General features: G+C 41.2%; 1 protein-coding gene across 1 annotated transcript in view; it reads right to left on the bottom strand.

The window, feature by feature from the left end:
• Positions 1 to 5,914: 5,914 nt before the first annotated feature.
• Positions 5,915 to 22,510, bottom strand: part of IRAK2 (interleukin 1 receptor associated kinase 2) — a 37,428-nt gene continuing 20,832 nt past the window's right edge. The window contains exons 3-13 of the mRNA XM_050960616.1: positions 20,315 to 20,476; positions 19,751 to 19,857; positions 17,423 to 17,617; positions 16,963 to 17,027; positions 16,313 to 16,427; positions 14,018 to 14,127; positions 11,763 to 11,958; positions 10,321 to 10,383; positions 8,071 to 8,271; positions 7,413 to 7,926; positions 5,915 to 6,996 (exon numbers count right to left, since the gene is read on the bottom strand). Coding sequence (XP_050816573.1) covers positions 6,872 to 6,996; positions 7,413 to 7,926; positions 8,071 to 8,271; positions 10,321 to 10,383; positions 11,763 to 11,958; positions 14,018 to 14,127; positions 16,313 to 16,427; positions 16,963 to 17,027; positions 17,423 to 17,617; positions 19,751 to 19,857; positions 20,315 to 20,476 — 1,853 coding nt within the window. The 3' untranslated portion in view covers positions 5,915 to 6,871. The remainder of the gene's footprint in view (positions 6,997 to 7,412; positions 7,927 to 8,070; positions 8,272 to 10,320; positions 10,384 to 11,762; positions 11,959 to 14,017; positions 14,128 to 16,312; positions 16,428 to 16,962; positions 17,028 to 17,422; positions 17,618 to 19,750; positions 19,858 to 20,314; positions 20,477 to 22,510) is intronic.

Here is a 22,510-nt window from a genome sequence, read left to right as displayed (position 1 = left end):
CTGAGTGTAGCAAAATCTTTTTAATAAAGGAAGGAATCAATGCGGCATCCCATTGGAGAAACACCACAAACAGGGTTATAACACAAACCATAAACAAAAACCCACCTCCAAGTACGTTTGGCCCTGTCCTTTTTCCCCTTAGGGTTTTAAGTCCAATCACCCCAAAGTCCAACAACCCAAAAGTCTCTGGTCAATGCCACCCCAGAGTTCGAGAGTTTATCTGTAGAGGTCCCTCCCCCCAGCCTGGGTAGAAAGGGGCACCTTACGTGGTCCGGGGCCAACTGCCCTGCCTCTCCGTGGGTTCTGCTTCCGCCTTCTCCACGAACTGCTTCGCTTTACCAGCCGCTCCACGCTGCTCCTCCAGCCGTCCTCAGAAACTGCTCCGCTCCACCAGCTGCTCTGCTCCATGAGCTGCTCCAGTTCTCTCTGCAAACTGCTCGGCTCTGCTTGCTCTGTGGGCCGCTCCACCCGTCCCACAGCTACTCCGCTCTGTCAGCCGCTCTGCTGCCACCAGCTGTCCCATGATCCGCTCCAGCCATCCCCACAACTGCTCCACTCAGCCAGCCGCTCTGTTCCACAGTATATCTTCAGGCTCCCCCACTAGTTAGCACAGTACTCAGTGCTCTCAGCTCAGTTATTTCAGCTCTTTAGTGATTTCAACTCTTAGTGATCTCAGCTCATAGTAGGGGAGCCCCAGTGCTAGTGCACCATTAGCCTAAAGTGAGTTCAGCTCAATAACCTGTATTTAGATTCTTAACAGAATAAAAAATCAACTCTAACATTCCACAGTGGAGAGAGGAGGGGCTAGAACTGGTGCTTCTGGCTCCACAAGGAGACTGCACCACCAGGCACAGATACTTGTCCCCAGCCTCTCTCAATTCACTGGGTTTTGGAACCTATGTCCCTTGTATAGCAAGTACCACCCAGCTGAGGGTGAGTCATTTGTCACCAAGCAGTCCCACAGCTCAGCAGTCTGGGATAGGGTAGGCGTGCCTATGCAAATACACTCTCTGAAATTCTTTCCACCAGATGTCAGTGTAGAGCTTATCCTGACTCTGCTTACATTTAAAAAATGTTCAGTGGGAAAGGAGCTACTGTGTTATGTACGCCGAGGCTCAGTGACAAAAGCTATGGGAAAAGCACTGCAGAGCAGGTGCCAGGGCAGAACCCGCCTTTCAGAATTCCTCCCTGGATTGGATGTCCAGGATGCGCTTTTTTGGTTTTGAGCAAAATTTTCCATTGCCACCTACATCTGACAAGATTCTCCAGCCAGCTGTGTGTAGGAGTGAATGGGCAGGGAGCAATATATGAAAAACCCTGAATTCCATAAAGTTTATCAAAGAATGGCAAAATTGAGAAGCAATATATCATTTACTGGCAATTTTTTCCCCCTTAAAGGAACTATAGTTATTTTCTCTCCTTAAAAATGCACTATTTAAGGATAGATCCTGAAATCTTTTAAGCAGGCAAAATTCCTTTTGACTTCAATGGGAATTTTACATGTGTACGCTGCAGTACTGTGTCCTAAATGTTTAGCTTGCTAATAGCCACCAGTAGACTATTTTGCTCAATAATGGTAGACATATTTCAGCTTCATGTTTGTTTTGGTTTTCTGTGTATTCTCACTTTAGCTTTAAGTCCCTATAATGTGTGTTTCAATTTCTTACTTTAGGGAATTTGTTACCAGTTACTAAAATAAATGATGGTGTTTGTATAATACCTAATGCAAAGTGGGGCCAGGAAAGGATAAATTTGACTCAGTAAATGTCAGCTTGTATAATATACACCCCCTTTCACCACTGTCCAATAAAAAAAGAGCTAATTTTATAAGATGCATGTTTTGTGACACTAAAGTTTCACTTTTAAGATGCAAAATGTTTGTACACAGAGGGCAGATAAAATAGCCTACTATGAGACCAAAAAAATGCATGAGTCTAGAACAATCATTAGTAGCTTTGGAAAGCTGGACAGTAATAAGAATATATACACCTCTACCCTGCTATAGTGTGACCCAATATAACACAGATTTGCATATAGTGCAGTAGCAGCGGGGTTCTAGCAGCACTTTAAAGGATTCAGGGCTCTGGCTGCCGCAGGGAGCCCATTGCCCTTTAAATCACCGCTAGAGCCCTGCCGCCGCTAACCTGGGCTGCAGCAGTGGGCTCCGCCAGTGATTTAAAGGCCCAGGCTCCCCGCAGCGGCCAGAGACTGGAGCTCTTTAAATCACCGCTGGAGCCCTGCCGCCGCTAACCTAGGCTGCAGCAGTGGGGCTCCGCCGGTGATTTAAAGGGCCCGGGCTCCCCGCAGCGGCCAGAGCCCTGCTGCTGCTATCCCAGGGCTGCAGCAGCAGGGCTCGCCAGCGTTTTAAAGGGCTTGGGGCTCCCTGCGGCCAGAGCCCTGGGATCTTTAAATCACCGCGGCAGCCCTGCCCCCACTATCCCGATAACAGCATTTCACCTATAACATGGTAGGGATTTAAAGTAATGCTACTTCAACTGGACATCTACATTTACTTTCAGTTTTATATTATACTGACAAGTGACTGAAATTAGCCTCGTATGTCCCTGAACTTTTAACCTGATCACCAGTCATTAGCATAGAACAGTAGTTCTCAACCAGGGATGTGTGTTCCCCTGGGGTACGCTGAGGTCTTTCAGGGGGTACATGAACACAGCTCTAGACAGTTGCCTAGTTTTACAACCAGCCCTCTAAGCAATTTTTTAATATTAGTGTGCTGTGACACTTCGTATTTTTATGTCTGATTTTGTAAAGCAAGTAATTTTTAAGTGAGGTGAAACTTGGAGGGATGCCAGACTCCTGAAAGGTGTTCAGTAGTCTGGAAAGGTTGAGAACCACCGGCATAGAATGGTGCTCAGTCCCTAGTGTTCCATCCAGTTGCAGCCTTGTAATGTCCTTAGCTGCATGACATTAATTCTGAAATCATCACTTATTTTCCATTTCTACTCTGTGTCCTACCTGTGACATTCACCATGAAGGAGCAATTGTGTCAAAAATCAGTACATTTCTTAAGTCTCTCTTTCCTTTCAATTTGGACTACAACTCTATATGCATACACAGCACACTGAGGGACACACAGCTAAGCTGTGAGAAGTAAATATAATTTATAACTAAATAAAGTAATTATGGTATGTCCTACGACTGAGCCAAGATTGATACACAGTGAAATATCTCTTAAGCGACTGCTTAAAGGACCAACAGAAATCAACTGCTTAGCAGAGGGGGCCTTCTAAAGAGGATGGCGTAAGTATTGTTTGCCTAGCACCTAGCAAAATGAAACCCTGATCTACGACTGGAGCCCCACAAAACAAATAATAATAATTGCACTCTGTACAGATGGGAATACTTGGAGCTGCTCTCTGAAGACAGGAAGTTACCAAAATAGGTAGTTTGGAACAATTTTTTCTGTCCTATAGATCTTGTAAAGGCAAGACTTACAGAAAGGCCATTTTCTCCCAAGTTTATTCAAAAATATATTCAAAATATATTAATTTTATTAAAATTCCAGTGTACATTACACTAAGCAAGTTACATAGAGAGGCAACCAATGTATACCCCAAAGTATAAAATAATAGGTTTATACATCCACGTTACATTACTTCAGAACAGTTAGTGAATATCTTAAAATAAAACAGATAATTATTTATAAAAACTAATGCCTGCATAATTTAGTTTTTTCTTTGTATTTTTAAACAAGAAGTAGAAATTCAATACCAGAAAACATCTAGACAATATATTTATGGGTACTAGTAATTTGATTATCTAGGCACTTATAGCCAGGAACTTCTATCAGTTACTAGTGTAGGTATCTACCTGAGGAACTGGTATAAGATTGTAACTTTCAAATAATAAGTATAATAAATTTAACTTATTTGCTTCTGGTAGTGCCCACAGTATGGTAGGCACTGTACAAATAGAAGGCACAGTCCTTGCCCCCCCAAACTTAAACCCTGAGACTGCATGGGGTAATGCATCTAAATTAGCTGTGACCACTCAAGAAAGAGGTCTTGGAGTCACTGTGGATAGTTCTCTGAAGACATCCACTCAATGTGTGGTGGCAGTCAAAAAAGCAAACAGAATGTTGGGAATCACTATGAAAGAGGTAAGTCAGAAAATAGATTGCCTCTGTATAAATCCATGGTACGTCCACATCTTGAATACTGCTTGCAGATGCGATCACTCCATCTCAAAAAAGATATATTGGAAAAAGTTCTGAAAAGGGCAACAAAAATTATTAGCGGTATGTAATGGCTTCTATATGAGGAGAGATTAATAAGACTGGGACTTTTCGGCTTGGAAAAGAGATGACGAAGGAGGGATATGGTTTAAGTCTATAAAATCATGACTGGCATGGAGAAAGTAAATAAGGAAGTGTTATTTACTCAAGAACTATGGGTCACCAACTGAAATTAAGAGGCAGCAGGTTTAAAACAAACTGAAGTATTTTTTCCACACAACTCAAAGTCAGTCTATGGAACTCTTTGCCAGAGGATGTTGTGAAGGCCAAGACTATAACAGGGTTCAAAAAAAGAACTAGATAAGTTCATGGAAGATAGATCCATCAGTGGCAATTAGCCAGGATGGGCAGGGATGATGTCCCTAGCCTCTGTTTGCCAGAAACTGAGAATGGGCAACAGTGGATGGATCACTTGATGATCAGATTGCCTATTCTGTTCATGCCCTCTGCGGCACCTGGCATTGGCCATTGTTGGAAGACAGGATACTGCGCTAGATGGACCTTTGGTCTCACCCAGTATGGCCACTCTGATGTTCTTAAATGTGTGGATGGACTGCTGTGCCTGAATGGACACCCACTGTGTCATAAACAGATAAGTAAGAGTTAATAGAACAAAAGTGCTTCATATCTCTTTTGCCTGGAAAGGGTTAACAGGAACAGTGAGCATGGCTGTCACCTGACCAGAGGACCAATCAGAGGACAGGATACTTTCAAATCTTGAGAGAGGGAAGTTTTGTGTGCGCTGTTAGTTTTTTGGTTGTTGTTCACTCTGGGGGCTCAAAGGGACCGGACGTGCAACCAGGTTTCTCTCCAATACAGGCTCTTATAAGTTCAGAATAGTGAGTACTAGGTAAATAAAGCAAGTTAGGCTTATGTTTGTTTTCTTTATTTGCGAATGTGTATTTGGTTGGAAGGAGTTCAAATTTATATTTTGCTGAAAGGATTTTAATTTGTACTTGTATACTTAGGCTGGGAGGGTATTCCCAGTATCTATAGCTGAAAGACTCTGTACATATTCCATCTTAAATTTACAAAGATAATCTTTATTGTTTTTTCTTTCTTTAATTAAAAGCTTTTCTTGTTTAAGAACCTGATTGTTTGTTTTTTTATTCTGGTGAGACCCCAGGGGACTGGGTCTGGATTCACCAGGGAATTGGTGGGGAGAAAGGAGGGAAGGGGGAGAGAAAGGTTAATTTTCTCTCTGTGTTAGGATTACTTTCTATCTCAGGAAGAGTCTGGGAGGGGGAGAGAGGAGGAGGGAAGGTGGATTTTCCTCTCTGTTTTAAGATTCAAGGAGTTTGAATCACAGTGATCTTCCAGGGTAACCCAGGGAGGGGAAGCCTGGGAGATGCAACGGTGAGGGAAAGGGTTTACTTTCCTTGTGTTAAGATCCAGAGCGTCTGGCTCTTGGGGGTCCCTAGGCAAGGTTTTGGGGGGACCAGAGTGTACCAGGCACTGGAATTCCTGGTTAGTGGCAGCGCTACAGATTCTAAGCTGGTAATTGAGCTTAGAGGAATTCATGCTGGTACCCCATCTTTTGGACGCTAAGGTTCAGAGTAGGGAATTATACCATGACACACTGAAATCTACCAATGCAAGAATGAGGCCTTGCACAATAAAAGACCAAAGAAAACATACACAACAGCCTAGGCAGCTGTGGTAAGGCAGTATTTGGACAAGGGCAATTTTGTTTTAAAAAGATATATAGTCTACCACAGTTCCTCCTACCATTGTCAGTGGGCTAGTTTCTTTAGAAGTCTTCCTAGAACTAGGTCCTCAGGAGGGACTTGAATGTGGAGACCTTATTATACATCTAAGAAAGTTACACCTTTCCACAATTCCAAAGGGAAGAATCACATATCAGGCCCAATCCTGCATTCCTTGCTTGCTCAAATTGTAATGGGAATTTTCCCCAAGTATATATTAGAAACCTCAGGTCCAGAAATAGCAGTTACGCACAGCAGAAAGCTGAGCTATACGGTTCTTGAGGTCTTTTTTTCCCTATTATAAAGTTTTATTTCCTTATGCTTTTCTTTCCACCACATCATCTAGGATATGGAGTGCAATGGAGAATGAGAAATAGGATTATATGAAACTAGGTAAATTTTTATTTACTTTGTTTTGAAAAAATGAAAATAGTTCCCATTGATCACCTTGTGTATGGTAGATGCAATGGATATTACAGAGAACTGCCAACTAGTATGTAATGATCCTGCTGTAGAGTGTGCAGGATACTAATTTTTCGTAAAAGAAACATAATGTACACAAATGCTTTATGAAGTGCAGTGCAAGACAGAGCTTGCCCTAAGCCAATTTAGGCAATTGTCTCAGTTTGCCAATTTTTAATTTTTTTCAGCACAGTAAGGCAAGGAGAAAGATGACGATGCTAATTTTTCTGATCATAAAAGTTGCATTCTGCTTTAATCCACACTGTAACAGACATTCTCCTGGAATCACCTGAGATGTGGCTATTCTTTTTCTCCAAAGAGAGTTAACATGTCTGTTGAAAACATACTACTTAACCTTACATGAAGTGTGTGGTTTAGCTTTTACCATTTTGCCACCAGAAAAAGATTCCCAATTTCTTCTTCCAAGATGCCACTGCTGACAATTCAGTCATATCTGAGATTCAAAGAGTTCAGAGCTGTTTAACATTTGTTCCTCATATAGTAAAATATTTTCCATAAGCTTCTTTTTTTTATCATTGATCTTTATTTCCCAAGAAGTTTCTTTGGCTAATCCTGCAGGGGGGAAAAAAGACCCAAATATTTAGCAAAAACCCATCTGTGGCTAACACACTGATATTACTATAATTTGGGAGAGGGAAAACAATTCTAAATCATTTAAATTTGACTTCTAACAAGAAATTAAATTGAAAAACTAGATAATTTTAATTGCCTCTATAAATTAATTGGTAACATAATAACCAAGGAGACAAAATATGCTGAAATGTATAAAAGGAAGGTTTTTCAAAGACTGCAGGTGTGATCTATCAGTCTGTCTAGGCATTTATATTTTGCCTATCACCATGGTAGCTGAGCACCTCTATATAAATACTGTGGTCATGGTAACAGGATTGGGGACATTGTGTCATGATTATTTAATGGGCACATATTGAATGATCAGCCTCTCACTCCCAAAAAATACCTAGAATTACCTTGTGAAGAACATGAAGGGTCAAGGTTTGCATTGGTTGAAGAAACCATTCTTTCTGCAGGAGGTACCATTTCCAAAGTCTTTTTATTTTCACTGGATGCCACATTTTCTTCTTGGAAACCACCAGTACATATTTCAGCATTTCTCCCGGAATGAGAGGATGTGGCATTTTCTGGATCAGTACAGCTACTGCTAGGTGGGCCATATGCAGAACCCTCCTCAGGATCCCATACAAAACTACTCGATTCATCCGATTCACAAGGGACCCGTGACATCTGTCCATTGTACATTTCAGGTGGCATGACTCTTAGTAAAGGTGGGGATGAATTTACATACTTCAGAGGCCTTGCTGTTGCACTGTCCTCATTGCTATCACCTGAAGAACCATAACTGTGACTAGCTGTCTCGTCATCTGTTTCTTCTGGGGTATTAATGGAGAATCCAGAAAAAGTGCTGCCTTCAAGAAGGCCGTGATCTCTTATTTTATGTTCAGCCATTTCCATCATTTCATGCACCTGTTCAGAACAATGACATTTGGTAAGAAGTTAGTCAGTGCCCATGTCCTTCTCCTTGGTGAACATTTAAAAAAAATAACAATCACATTTGGGTGCTGTGGCTTAGAGCTTGGTTCTAAGACTAGTAGGGCATACAACACTTACCTCTGCTATGTCAGGATTCTTTTTCCGCAGACAAAGGCAGATGGCAGTGGCAAAGTGAACAGCAATTTCTGATGGCAAGTGTCCCACCTTCCTGTCTAGATATTTACAGCATATTTCTTTGGCAGCAAGATTTTCAAAGGTTTTGTGCTTGGAGCATGAACTTGCTTTTGCAGTTTGAATTTCATCAGCAATTACATCTTTCTGTTCAAGAGGAAGAGATACACTGGTGAAGATGAAAATGATTTGTCAAAGAAAAGTATTCATTCCCATCCAACCCTTTAAGAACTTAAGAGACTCCCTGAGTACTTGCCATACCCTGTTTGATGTGCTGGCTAGTGTATGCATACTAGTGCTCCCTAGTGATTGGCTTACAAAAGATAAAAGCCAGAGGAAATTTTCCTTTAGCTCGAATGGTAGAAATCTGTGTTTTAACAGCAGAGAGTCTGATACTCTGCGCTTCACGAGGTCTTTATGCATGCAGGCAATGCTTCATTATACCAGACTCCAGCAGTTCCAGGCAGGCCTTTCAATATTATCAGGCCAGTGACAAAAAAAATCAGTTCAATGTACAATATCCTAAGTGTGTTAATTACCTTTTCTAAACATCTATCAGCAAATCAGAAACCTCCTGTCCCTGCTAATGAACTTATCACTGAGACTTGTCATCTCCTTCACTTTTGGAATCTATTAGAAAGTTGCTGAAGCATTTAGCAAGGGTTGAACAAAAAGGCGAGGGTTCACTTCCTTCCCCTTTTACTCTATGTTTCAGGGGCATGACAGCACAAAAGGAAAGTACCACATGTGCAAGGGAATACACAGGGTCTGTTTTTATTCACACAAAAAGTATTCATTTTGTCATACTTGGGTGAACCTGGCCCAAAATTTATTTTGAGTTTGTTAAAGTAAATTCCACAACTCCAAGTACGTATTCAGTGATGTGTCTGTGTACAAAATACTGGTGAGTACACCTAGCCATAAATACAGTACATTAGCCCATATGATTCACCTTCTACTTACATTTCACTATTCAGTGCACACCTTCCTGGTTCAAGAATATGAATAGTCACAATTTCAAAACAGCTGCTGCCTCTAAATACGTGGGTATCTAAACACTAGTGATGTTGCAGCAGCTCATACACAATCAGGAGCAATATTAAAACTGGAGCATTCATTCTGCTCTTATTGAGGTCAGCTGGAGTTTTGCCACTGACTTCAATGGAACCAAGGTTTGGCCTCTACACAACTCTTTAGGAGTTATAAATTTGACAGTATTACTCCTACAGGAATTCTGTGCTAAAAAAAAATTAAACATTTTGCCCACAATATTTTAAAATTCTGCATATTTTGTTAAAACAACACAATATAACCACTCCAGTCTCAATTATTTTGGTAATTTATTTCAAAATACCTGTCAATAAGTATGTCAACAACACACACAACAACAAAAAAGATACCCCTGGAGTACAGAGTTAAAGAAACCTCTACGACAAACCAGTTCCAGTTGTGGGGTGCTGGAGAGGGCTGCGTGGGGTCCCCGGAGCCCAGACATCCACATTCCCTCCCCCCCCCCGAGCCCAGCTGTGGGGCACCCCCAGATCAGACACCCACACCCCTTTCCCCCAGTGCCCAGCCATGAGGCACCCTCCAGCCCAGACACCAGCACACCCCTCCCCACAGAGCCCAGCTGTGGGGCACCTACAGAGCCCAGATACCCTCAACCCTCTACCCCCAGAGCCCAGATACCCACAGACCCCTTCCCCCAGACCCTAACTATGGGGCACCCCAAGAGCCCAGACACCTGCACCCCCTGAGCCTTTACAGACACCCCCCCACAGCTTCTTTACTGTCCTGCCAGGGGACATGGTAAGGCGCGGCCCTGCCCTTCCTCACCCTTTGCCAGAGCTGGGTCTCCTGGGATCTCTCCCATCCCCAGGATAATGAGATTAAGCTGGGCACCCAGAGCATGCAGAGCCTCCATCCCCGCCAGGCTGGGAACTTTGCTCACTGCGACCTGGGCTCTGCAGAGCCCATCAGCCCCTAGTGGTGGTCAGAAGCTCTCTAGCCCCAATTCTGTGGGAGAAACATGGAATTCTGTGCAAATTCTGCATTGTGCAGTGGTGCAGAATTCCCCAAGGAGTACAGTATGCAACAACTCTGTATTTGGTTTTGCACTCAAACTAATTTCATTACAGTAGCACTGTTTGCAAGCGTTACACTAGGCCAGTGTCGTTTATTTTGCTTCTCCCTTACCAGATAAATAGGGGTTCTTTCTTCATCCATTGCCTTAGTGCCCGTCAGCATCTCTGCTAAAACCTAGAGAACATTTTTATAGGCAAAACAATTTATTTAGATGGCTTCTTCTAAAAAAGTGGACATTGTAACAAAAGGAATATTTACCCATTAGAGCATTTTAAACTATTTTTCCTACATTCTTAGACAAGATAGGCACAAACCAACACTCCAGATCTGAATAACCTTTGAGAGAGTTTGGAACCAGGTACAGATCTGAATTCAAATTTTGTGGCTTGGCCCTATCTTTATATATTACACTGTATGGGCTGTAGAAGGTCATTCTGTTCTATAGGGTTCACTGAATAGATGTAACAATAACCTATATAAAAATGAAAATTTAAAAGTACAACTTAAATTTTAAAAAATGATGTTGTAGGCCATCATATTTATTCTCTCTCAGTGACTTTTATACCATGTTTTCAAATCAAAAGACGATTTTTCCACAGTCCAATACTGCAAATTGAACAAGGGAACTGAGAACTAAGTTATGGTTTTTCTGCTTCTTCCACCATAATCAGTAATAAAGATTTTGCAGCTACAATGTAGTGATAATTTTGTAGATGCTGCATAAAGCAGTGTATAATCCAGCTCACTTTAACCCACACTGTATTGGATTTGGAGGATGAACAGGATTAAAAACATGTTTGCAACGTTCAGTGAAGTCAGCACCTATGACTTATACACACAGACAAAACTGGAATCTTTACTGAATAAGGGGGTAACATGTTCACATATCCGTTTTTCTGACAACGAGCACCCCCGACAGTACTATATGGTACTGAATTGATCATAACCACACTTTTGAGATTATATGTCATACTCTGACCTTGAATGTGTGTGGATGGCTCTCTAACAAGATACAAGGCACTACCTAAACCTATATTCATCATGGATTACTTCAGCACGGTTTCCTCCTCTCCTTTCACATGTGTTGATATAAAGGAGTATCAATTGGTTTCTTGGGAGACAAAGCAGGAAGAACACCTTTGGGAAGATCAGGGATCCAAACCCAGGATCACAGGACTTGGGTACACCACAAGCTGGGAAGTTTTTTCTGATGATGTTAAACTTTCTTTTGTTCCTATTTATAAACACTAAACTCTGCAGAAAAGATCTTGTAGACTGCAACTGGGTTTTTCCCTAATAGCCATTCCATCGAATTATGTAATCCAAATGGGAGTCGCACGTATACGTTTCAGGGCAGAATTTGGCTTTCTTGCATTGGTTATTATTGAATGGATATTAAATGTCCAGCTTATCTGAGTATCTTATGTTTGAAAAACTTGATCAGATATATGAGAAAAAAATCTATATGCACAGAATATAGCCCAATATCTACACACTGCAATAGCAAAGGTTTTAAAAAAAAAAAAAAAAAAAACCAACAAAAAACAACTTACTATTCCACAACCAAAGATGTCAATTTTTTGTGTTAGCTGTCCATGCCTGACAAAATCTTCTGGCAGGTAAGTGAGAGAAGCTTGTAAAACTTTGGTTTTCATCATAGCATAGTCTGATTTTTTTTCCACAGAATATAGTCGGAGACCTGAATGTCCAAGTTTTGGTGTGAAGTTTTCATCCAGCAAAACATTGGAGCTGCATAAAGTAAGGCAAATACCAATAGTGATCAATCCATTCACATCTGAATGCAGAGTCTTATGGTAATATGTGATTTTAGAAAGTACATTTAAGAGCTACTTTATGTAAATTCTCTTTTAGATTCCAGTCTTGTATGTTGAAAGGGATAATGAATAGAGGTATAAATCAAGCTTTAGTAAAGCTATCATAGACCAGAATGTTTTTTTTTTAAATAAAGTTAAACAATAGCAGTGTTTTCCTCCCATCTAATCTAATTCTACATTGTTTTGTTGTATACATTTTATTGTTTGTTAGCAAATATATAGGGTCATATTCATTCCTGGTCTAAGTTCCTCAAAAACCATAGGTCATCAGGGATTAATTTGGTCCATTTGATTTTTAGTTAAACAGTTTTATGGACTGTAGGGAACTCCTCTGTTGAAGAGACCTGAAATTGTTTGTTTTTTTCCTCATTCTCTGGACAGATCACAGTGTGTCAGGCAAATCCTGACTTCTTTTCTCAGCATTTACTCAGTCCAAACTTTGCGACCACAGTGGACTCAAAATGACCTCAAAATGAGTTTTGCCTCATAAGAGCTGAGTAAGGAACTCAGGACATGACTCCATGATATAAAACAAAGCAGAAAGACCAGCATTTCTGTAATTTAAAACCTTTCTGCCATCATAAAGAACAGGAGCACTCTGCTTTCCAGCTGCATGTGAATACAAAAAGCATTGCCTGACAAAACTGGAAATGCATTTTTTCTGATTATTACAGGAAAAGTATACATTAGTCACAGGTTATATCATGAAAGGCCGCATGCTGTAGGGCACAAGCAAATGCACATTTTGACCTAATAGATTAATAGATTCTAAGGCCAGAAGGAACCATTGTGATCAAGCCTGACCTCCTGGATAACAGGCTGATGGACTTCCCTGAATTAATTCCTGTTTGTACCAAAGCATATCTTAGAAAAACATCCAATCTTAATTTAAAGATTGCCTGTGATGAGACTCAACACAACCCTTGGTAAGCGTTTCAAGTTAATTACCCTCACTGTTAAAAATGTGTTCTCTATTTTCAGTGAAAATTTCTAGCTTCAACTTCCAGCCATTGAGTCTCATTCTATTGTTGTCTGCTAGACTGAAGAGCCCATTATCAAATTTCTGTCCCGTAAGTAGGTACTTACAGACTGATCTAGTCACCCCTTACGTCTTTTTCATCTGGAATTCTAGGATTCTATTAACACCAGTGGGAGAGTGGAGTTAAATAGATGGTTGAGCACAATGAGGAGCTTATGGTAATCTGAGGAAAAATCAGCTGTCTTTGAATTTGTATTCCTAAACCCTGATCAAACTTGGAAACACGAAGGTTAAAAAGAACTAACAGAATGTGTATTTTAAGGCAAAGCTGTAAACATTATTTTGTATAAGAGTAAGGCCGGGTCTATGCATAAATTTAATATTAATTTAAGTATGTCAGATGGGGTAACGGCTTTTTCTTTTTTTTTTAAATCAAAATAGCCAAATCAGTACAACCCTTGTGGGGTTACAGTTACAGTAGTAACAAAGTGCCTTATACTGATACAACTTATTCCCCTTCCCATATGGGAGTAGCTGTACCAGTATAAACACCTTTATAGTGATATAACTGAATGCACACTAGAAGGGTGGACGGTGGTACCACTTCAACTCTATAGTTAAGGTGGTACAACTTTCATGTACAGAACAGCCCTAAGACATTTTCAGGGAACAATTTTCCAAAACTGGAATGTTATGGGGAATATTTGCAATTTTACATATGGGGGGAAATGGAAGGGAATGTGCTAAAAAAAACCACTTCAAAAGAATATACTTTTACCACATTAAAAAAAAAAAAGAAGAAGAAGATGTAAATGAAATGTGGAGGCGAGACATCTAAAAGAGCAAGAGATCACAGGAGCAGATGTGTATGGGGAATGATTCCTTGCTCATATGCAGACTGGAAGACTTTCAGACATTTCTGTTTTTTGAAATTCTGGAAAAAACAGTTGAATGACAGAGAGTTGCAGATATGTCGATAAGCCAGCAACCCTACCTCTTGACATTCCCATGCAGAATCCCAAAGTTATGGAGATATTGAATGGCTCGGACAAGTCCTATAGAAATTGTGATGCGTTTCTCCCATGTTAATGGCATGGAACCAACCTGGAAGAAAAGGAGGAAGAGGGTTGGTATGTTTTTCTTTTTATGGAAAAAAGCATAAAACAGTGTTAGTTTTACAAGCAAGACCTTCTCCTTCCCTCACTGCAGGCATTGGCAAAACACTCACTAACCTAACTGGAAGCAAGATGGGGTAAACAAATCTCATTCTTCAGTGCAGAAACCAATTATTCAGGGTCAGGAAGGAATCCTTCCACCCTCCACATACAGCACTGCATACTCGGCGTGGTGCATTACATGATGACGGTACAGGTGAGGCAGAGATCACTTTCCTCTGGAACACATGGTATTGGCCACTGCTGGAGGCAGGACACTCATCCAATCTGGTTCAGTAAATCCTATGTTCCTACTGAAGAATTCACAAGTGTCCTTTACATTGCCCTGCCAGTTCCCCTGCACAGTGCTCGAACAATGAATTTGGGCATCTCATAAACTGTTCCCCCAAAGCAGCTGACTTCATACTGTATTTGAACACAGGACTCTGACACAATTGAACATTGTACAGTAACTCCTCACTTAATGTCCTCCCGCTTAATGTTGTTTCGAAGGTACGTCACTGGTCCATTAGAGAACATACTCATTTAAAGTTGTGCAATACTCCCTTATAACGTCATTTGGCTGACTTTACAAGGGAACATTGCACAAGTTCCTCTTCTCCGCCTCCTCCCCCTCCCTTCCTCCCTCCCAGCGATTCCCCCGCTGCCAAACAGCTGTTTGGTAGTGCTTAGGACTTTCTGGGAGGGAGGGAGGGAGGGAGCGGGGAAGCTCCCCCCCGCCCCGCCCCAAACAGCCAGGGCCACCTGGAATGCAGGGACTTTAGGGGCTGCAGGGCCCTGGGTTAAAGTGGCCCCGGGGCCCTGGCTTGCAGCTCTAAAGCCCCTTTCGGAATGCAGCCCTTCGAGCACATGCTGGAGGACTCAGGAGCAACAGGGGCAGCCCTGCAGCCAGCGGCTGGAAAGAAGCAGTTCCTTCCCCTTCAAGGCTGGCTGGAGAGAAGCAGCACTTTGAAGGGAAAAGTGCCGCTTCTCTCCAACTGCTGGCTGCCCCTATTCCTCCTGAGTCCTCTGGCCCGTGCTCGCAGGGCCTCATTCTGAAAGGGGCTTTAGAGCTGCAGGCCAGGGCCCCAGGGCCTCCTTAGCCCAGGGCCTTGCAGCACCTAAAGCCCCTGTGTTCCAGGTGGCCCTGCCTGCTGAGGGAGCGGGGTGCGGGGAGGGGGAGAGGGGGCACCTTCCAGAATCATGACTCCCAGAATCATGGCCATGGGGGCAGTGCCCCGCTGTGCAGAGCCACCTGCACCCCCCTGCACCAAACAGGAGCTGCCCCAGGTAAGTGCTCTGCACCTCCTGCCTGCCCCAGCCCTGAGTGCCCTCCCACACCCCCACCCTGAGCGCCCTCCCACACCAACTCCCTCCCACACCCCGCACCCCACCCTGCACGCCCTCCCGCACCCCCACCCTGAGCACCCTCCCACACCCTAACTTCCTCCCAGTCCCTGCACCCCCAGCCCTGAGCCCTAGGGGTAAGACAGGGGCACCTCCCCACCATAGTACAGTACAATACTGTATGGTATATAATGCCTTTTGTCTGCCCCCAAAAAATTTCCTTGTAACCTAACCCCGTGCATTTACATTAAATCTTATGGGAAAATTGGATTTGTTTATCATCGTTTCACTTAAAGTTGCATTTTTCAGGAACATACAATGTTAAGAGAGGAGTTACTGTAGTTGATTTTACAGTGACGTATTGCCAAATCTAATGCATATAGTGCTGTATAGCTGCACATTTTTACAGTTTCCTTTTTCTTTAACAGAAGCTGCATGGCAGAAACTCTCAGTAAAGATGGCCTGCTTTGTGGCAGAAAACAGATTTATTTGTATGTAAAAAGACTTGCAGCCTTTCCAATACTTGTGAGTGATGTATGTTCATGCTCCTTTTTTCTGCTGCTAATGATTCACATGGTGGGGGAGGAAAGGAAAAAAGAGAAGCTACCCTTCCTGTAGGAAAGGTAGAGAAGAGATACTCTCCACCTGGCAAGGACGTGTTGAAGTCTCCTAGAAAATGTGAATATAGATCTTTCCCAAATAAGACCCAAAGAACATAGTAAAATTTTTCAAAGAGATACATATGATTTTCATACAGTACTTTGATAGGACCCAAATCCTCTGCTTACTTGACACTGTAGTCTGTTTTCAAGTGATCCATTATCCATGTAGGGGTATATCAGACAGTGATATCCACTTTCTAGCGAGAAACCCACTAGTTGTAAAATGTTAATGTGACAACACCTGAAGCCAAATATCAACAAATATTAGCAAGTAAAATAAAAACAAATAAACAATTTAAAATTCCAGAGCTGGATCAAACTGACAACATATAGACTAAACTGTGTACTGACTCCTCTCCTTGGGAGCACAGCGGCACAGCAGAATTACAATTGTTTGTTGCACATCGCTGAGTATGAGGAGTGCACAAGGCTAACAATGCAGCAGAGAGGAAGTGGGGCTATAGCGCCATCCCCTTCCAGACTAAGTAGAGGGGATGCTCAGCTGCAGAAAGGAGCTGCCCTGGACCTGCTTAAGGAATGGCACTGTGGCTCCACTCCCCCAGCAAGTAGGTGAACTTTGGAGGCAATGGAGGCATGCTGCTTCCCAGGGCTCCTGCTGGGTCAGTACAGATCCACACCATCCTCAATACAGTGCAGTGTCTACAGGGCAAAATTTAGCCCTTAACTCAGATCAGTTTATTTCTTGTTATTTTGTAAAAGAGCTATTAATCCCCAGACTGACTGTGACCAGAATCAATTTCCAAATAGCTACTTACCGAAAGCAAATCTGTACTTCTGTATGAAAGAATCTTCGTGTTGAATTCTGGCTTGCACATTCCATCTGTGAAAAACACCACAAAAATGCACTAAAATCAACTGTCACAGGCACTGACTTCATTTAAACTAGAACCAAAACATTTTTTATATGTAGAATAGCAAATCAATAACTAAAGGCTTTATCCTGCTAACAATTAGGCATGCAGGTAACTACTCACATTAGTAGTCCCACTGACGTCAATAGGACTACTCATGTGGGTAAAAGGTCTCATGCATAAATGTTTGTGGGATCTTACTTTAAACTAGACATCATTTACTCTTCTAAAAATACCAGAGTGCAGAATTTCTGATTACTAGTCTGTGGTGTATTAAATGATAACTGTTAACGTTTAGGGGAAAGTTAACAAATGATTCCCCTTCAAACATAAATGAAGAAAAGGAGGAAGGGTAGGTACTTGCCTCTTTGAGCCTTTTAATGACGTATACTGCATTGTGTCTCTGACCTTTGTAGACCTCAGCAAAAATACCTTCATTAATTCGATTCTCCTCACTGAAACCATTGGTAGCATTTATCACTTCCCCCTGGGTCCACAAAAGGCTCCCACTAGGAAGATCAGCAATCGGTTCCTGCTGAGGAGTGGAAGAACCACAGGGCTAGAAATAACAGAAAAAAAACAACACAAGTTTATCTCCCTGGAACAGTGGATTTCTCTCTCTGCTAGGGACTTTAAGGGCCTTTTAAACACAGCCAAGTCATAGGACCCAGTTACCACACAGGTCCAAGGCCAATTAGTAGTGTGGATAGGCTCTGAGAAAACTAGTCCTGTATTTCTAATATAGGCAAAACTCCCTTTGTCTTCTAGGACTCCAGGATGTGAGTCCTATATGGATATCCGCCGAATTAGAAAATTCACATGCAGGATTCCTTTCAGCCCTGTCGGTGATGTGTTGACATCCCTACTGAGTTCATTTTCTACTCCACAATTTATTTTCCATGATAGCAAAATAAACCAGGGTTGTGTGAAATTGTGACTGCTCTTCTATAAGATCAATACTTACGTTTTTCACAATTCAGTTTGGTAGTTTTGCTGTTGTGAGAAATTTTGCACAATGGGAGATTTTGCATTGAACACAACTGAAAATGTGAATTTTGTTGTAGGCACAGACTTTGCTTGTAAAAGAGGTTTAGTTTGGATTGAAATGTTGCCGATTTTGGGGAGAAATTTCACTCCTTTGCCTCAAAAATGGGTCCTTCTTCACTGAAAAATATCCTATTTCCAAGTGAAACATTCTTAAACTTGTGAATTTTTTTGTGAAAGGGCAGTTTTAGAGTTTACAAAGATATGTAAATAAGCTCAGCTATGGAGTGTTTTCAGTTACATTGCTAAAGTTTCACACAGCTATAAAATAAACATTTTAACCATCTACTTTGGCTTGTTCTCAATAAATAGCTTAGCAAGTTGGATTTTTTAAAATGATCAGATGTTTATTTAAAGAATTAATAGCATCAGGAGTGACACTAAAGGTATGTCTATACTGCAATAACAGCTCTGTGGCACAGCTGTGCCTGGCCTGGGTCAGCTGACTCGGGCTCGTGGGACTATAAAATTGCAGCATAGACGTTGGGGCTCGGGCTGGAACCTGGGCTCTGGGACCCTCAGCACACATAGGATCTTCGAGCCTCAGTGTTTACACTGCAGTTTTATAGCTCCACAGCTCAAGCCCAGTCAACTGACCCCAGCCAGCTGCAGATCTTCTATTGCAGTACAGACATACCCAAAAGTCAAGTTACAAGAACCATCAATCCTCATGCTTCAGGGCATAAATTGATCATTAGCTGGATCAAGAAGAAATATTCTCCATGTTATACATTAAATATTGTAATTAGGTGCTTGATAGGAGCTTTACACCTACTACTGAAGCATCTGGCACTGAATGCAAAATTATTTTGTTCTTCCAGTCCAATATCGGTTCCAGTTTGGCAACTCCTGTGTTTGTTTTTTACTGAATGAACAGCTCCATTTGATATTATAAGTCCCAATATGTACGAAGGATGAAATAGCTTAAATATTAGTGTGCAGCTCCCACACCTCAAGCCTGATAAATCTGTTCAACATACAAAGGTGCAAAACACAAACTCCCAGCAAGGAGCTTTGGAACCACTGCATTTATGTACAGCAGTCTCCTCCTCTGGTTGGAATGCCTGTATCATGTTATATTGGACATTACCAGTGAGATTTAAAGGTTTAAAATGTAAGCTGCCTCAAAATTTTTAGACTCTAGTGGGAAATATTGATTAAAGTGTAAACTCTTAAAAAAAAAAAAAAAAAAAAAAAAAAAAAAAAGAGTCCCCAAATTCACCACACTTAGGAACTTTTCTTAAACTTCTAAAAATAAATATCCCACCCTTACTTCCATGTCTGGTGTGATCACAGCACAATACAATGTGAAAAGCACTCTTTACTGAACTGCATCAGTAACCACACTGGGAATTCTCTCATAATCAGTTGCCATCCAGATTTGTTTCCCATACCTGAGTTTGTAATATGCAATGGAATTAATGAGCATAGTTCTTCTCAGAGGTTGAAGTCAGCAGAGTCAGCACAAGTTCTTCAAACAATACTTGTGTAAGTGAGATCCAAATTAGGCACCATGTTTTCAAGAGATATACAGTTTATGCAGGTAGAAGGATGCACACAAATTCCTTTTAATTAAAGGAACACAGAATGGCATGAAAGGCAATTTTCATGGTCATCAGAAAATTGGGGTTTAAACTATGGGGTTTACCTTCACACTCGATGAACGAGGAGGATTTGATTGTAGGGAGTGCATAAGGTCCTCTGGGGGAGGTAGTGGATAGGGGAGTGAGTCTGAGATTCCTCCAGAAACTGGATCTGAAAATGACATTAACAGTGATGGGGAAATGCATTATTTTTGTGATACTAAAAGTATGACTAGTTCAGTTTCTGCGATTGTTTTCTCAAGTCCCCTAAACCAGTTGACAGCCTGTCAGGACTAGGCACATTGTGTGAGGGTGCAGATTTGTTCTTCTGACTCACCCTAACAGGGTGGGACTCTTTAATTCTAGCTCAGGGATATAAAACGGTCAGTCTTCTGAAGACAAGAGAGAGAGGGAGAAAGTGGACGTCTTGCCAGGAAAACATCAGGAACAGATAGCTCAAGAGGAAGTTCAGGGCGTTGTTACATAAGCAGGAATAAAGGCAAACCACAGGAAAGGGTGAGTTTGCGTCATAATATAGTATGTCTATGCTGTGTTGGGAGTGCGAATCGTCTCTATCTACACATTCATTCTACCATTAAAACAAATATATCTCATGTTATTTTACTTACTAGGTGCTGCTAACACATGCAAGTGTGGTAAGTCTGGTGATGGTCCAATCTCATTTTCTTTGGCTTTGTTTTTGTTTTCTGTGGGATAACAGAGTATGTTCTCCTGTTTAGGTGACTCTAATGGCACTCTGGCAGGATTAGTAAAATTAGAGACTGATACCCCTGCAAAACAAACAAGAAAAAAAAAACAACATACAGCCACACTGGGAAAATGAGCTCTTAATCTGAGACAAAATGTCCTAAAAATGACTTAGTACATTATCATTAAAAATGCTTAGTCAGAGTGTAACATGTTTTTATTTAGTTAATATAATTTAAAAATAAGAACAGTCATAGTGGGTCACACCAATGGTCCATCTAGCCCAGTATCCTGTCTTTCAACATTTGCCAATTCCGATGCTTGCTTTGGAGGGAATGAACAAAACAGGCAATCATCGAGTGATCAATGCCCTGTCATCCACTTTTGGCCATCAGAGGCTACGAATATCCAGACCATAGGTTGCATCCCTGACCATCTTGGCTAGCCGATGTTGATAGACCTATTCTTCATGAACTTATCTAATTCTTTTTTGAACTCTGTTGTAGTTTTGGTCTTCACAACATCCCCTGGCAATGAGTTCCACAAATTCATTGTGAGAAGAAGTACTTCATTTTGTTTTTTGTTTTTTTAAACCTGCTGCCTATTAATTTCATTGGGTGACCCCTGGTCCTTGTGTTATGTGAAGGAGTAAATAACACTACCTTACTCACTTTCTTCACACCATTCACTAAAATATTGTGTCATTCTGATATTATCTGTCTTATTATCATCTATCACTTTTCTAATGGTTCCTAACATTCTGTAAGCTTTTTTGACGGCCTCTGCACATTGAGTAGATGTTTTCAAAGAAATGTTCACAATGACTTCAAGATCTCTGTCTTGAGTGGTAACAGCTAATTTAGAACCCATCATTTTGCGTGTATAGTTGGAATTATGTTTTCCAGTGTGCATTACTTTGCATTTGTCCACATGATTTAGACTAAATAAGTATTACTGAGGATGAATAAAAAGTTATTTTTGAAACAATAGTATTTCATAGTTATCACCATGCATAACTTGGTACTTAAAAAGATAAGTTAGCAATAATAATATATTGCTCTTATCATATGGGACATAGCATTTTTCATCCAAGGATCTCAAAACACATTAGGTACATTAGTTAAACCTCACAGCACCCCTGTGAGGTAGTAGTGTATTGTTATAGCCATTTTATGGATGGGTAAACTGAGGCACGGAATTTCAGTGACATGCCCAAAATCTCACAGCCAGTCTGTAGCAAAAGTAGGAACATAACCAAGGAATCCACGCACTAACTTTTGCATCTCTTTATATGTCCCTTGTGGAATAAGTCCTATAGAACATACTAGAAAATGATTACTTTTTTGTAGTCTTTTCAAATCATTGTATAGATTTGAATAGAGAATTATGCTCCAGTTTTAGAATTCCATAAGATAGTTCACAATCTGAAGAGAAGGAGTCTAATTCTTTATTAAATTTCATAGGATCTGAGAATAATTTCTACAGACCACTGTTGGTTCCTCCTATTAAATATTGTGGGACTTTTCTGGTAAGAAGCAGGAGTAAATCATCATCTTGATGTACAGAGAGAGACTATGTCATACCCATAGTAATTATTATTTGGGGTGGATCACCCCCTCACATCACAAAAAAATTGTGTGCAAAAAAACTCTCTCAGGGTTTTTATGAACAATGTGTAAAACAATAGTAATGCTTTGCTCTTATACAGCTTTCTTCCCAATGTGTTTTACAAAAGAAGATGTGTGTCATTTTCCCCACTTTATGACTGGGGAAGACTGAGGCAGAGAAAAGTGAAGTGGTGTGCCCAAGGTCACACAGCAAGTCAGCGGCAATGCCAGGAAGAGGGCACTAGTCTTCTCCCCCCATCTCCCAGACATTACTCTATTGGATTACACTGCCTACCTCTTCATTGATATTCTTTTTCAAATGAGAGACTAAGATTAAACAAGTGTCTTCACAAACCACGTTCAAAGGGAAACAACCCCATTAGATGATATTGGAGTAACAGACTGAACATGAAATGATTTAATATTTACTCTGGCAAAAGATCCAGGGTAAAAATTTCAAGGGCACCTAAGCAATGTAGGTGCTCAAGTCCCATTGGTTGTCAATGAAGC

This window comes from Gopherus flavomarginatus, chromosome 6 (genome assembly GCF_025201925.1).
Source record: "Gopherus flavomarginatus isolate rGopFla2 chromosome 6, rGopFla2.mat.asm, whole genome shotgun sequence".
Taxonomy (NCBI): domain Eukaryota; kingdom Metazoa; phylum Chordata; order Testudines; family Testudinidae; genus Gopherus; species Gopherus flavomarginatus.
The sequence above is the reverse complement of the archived record's forward strand: the minus strand, read 5'-3'. Positions and strand labels throughout refer to the sequence as shown.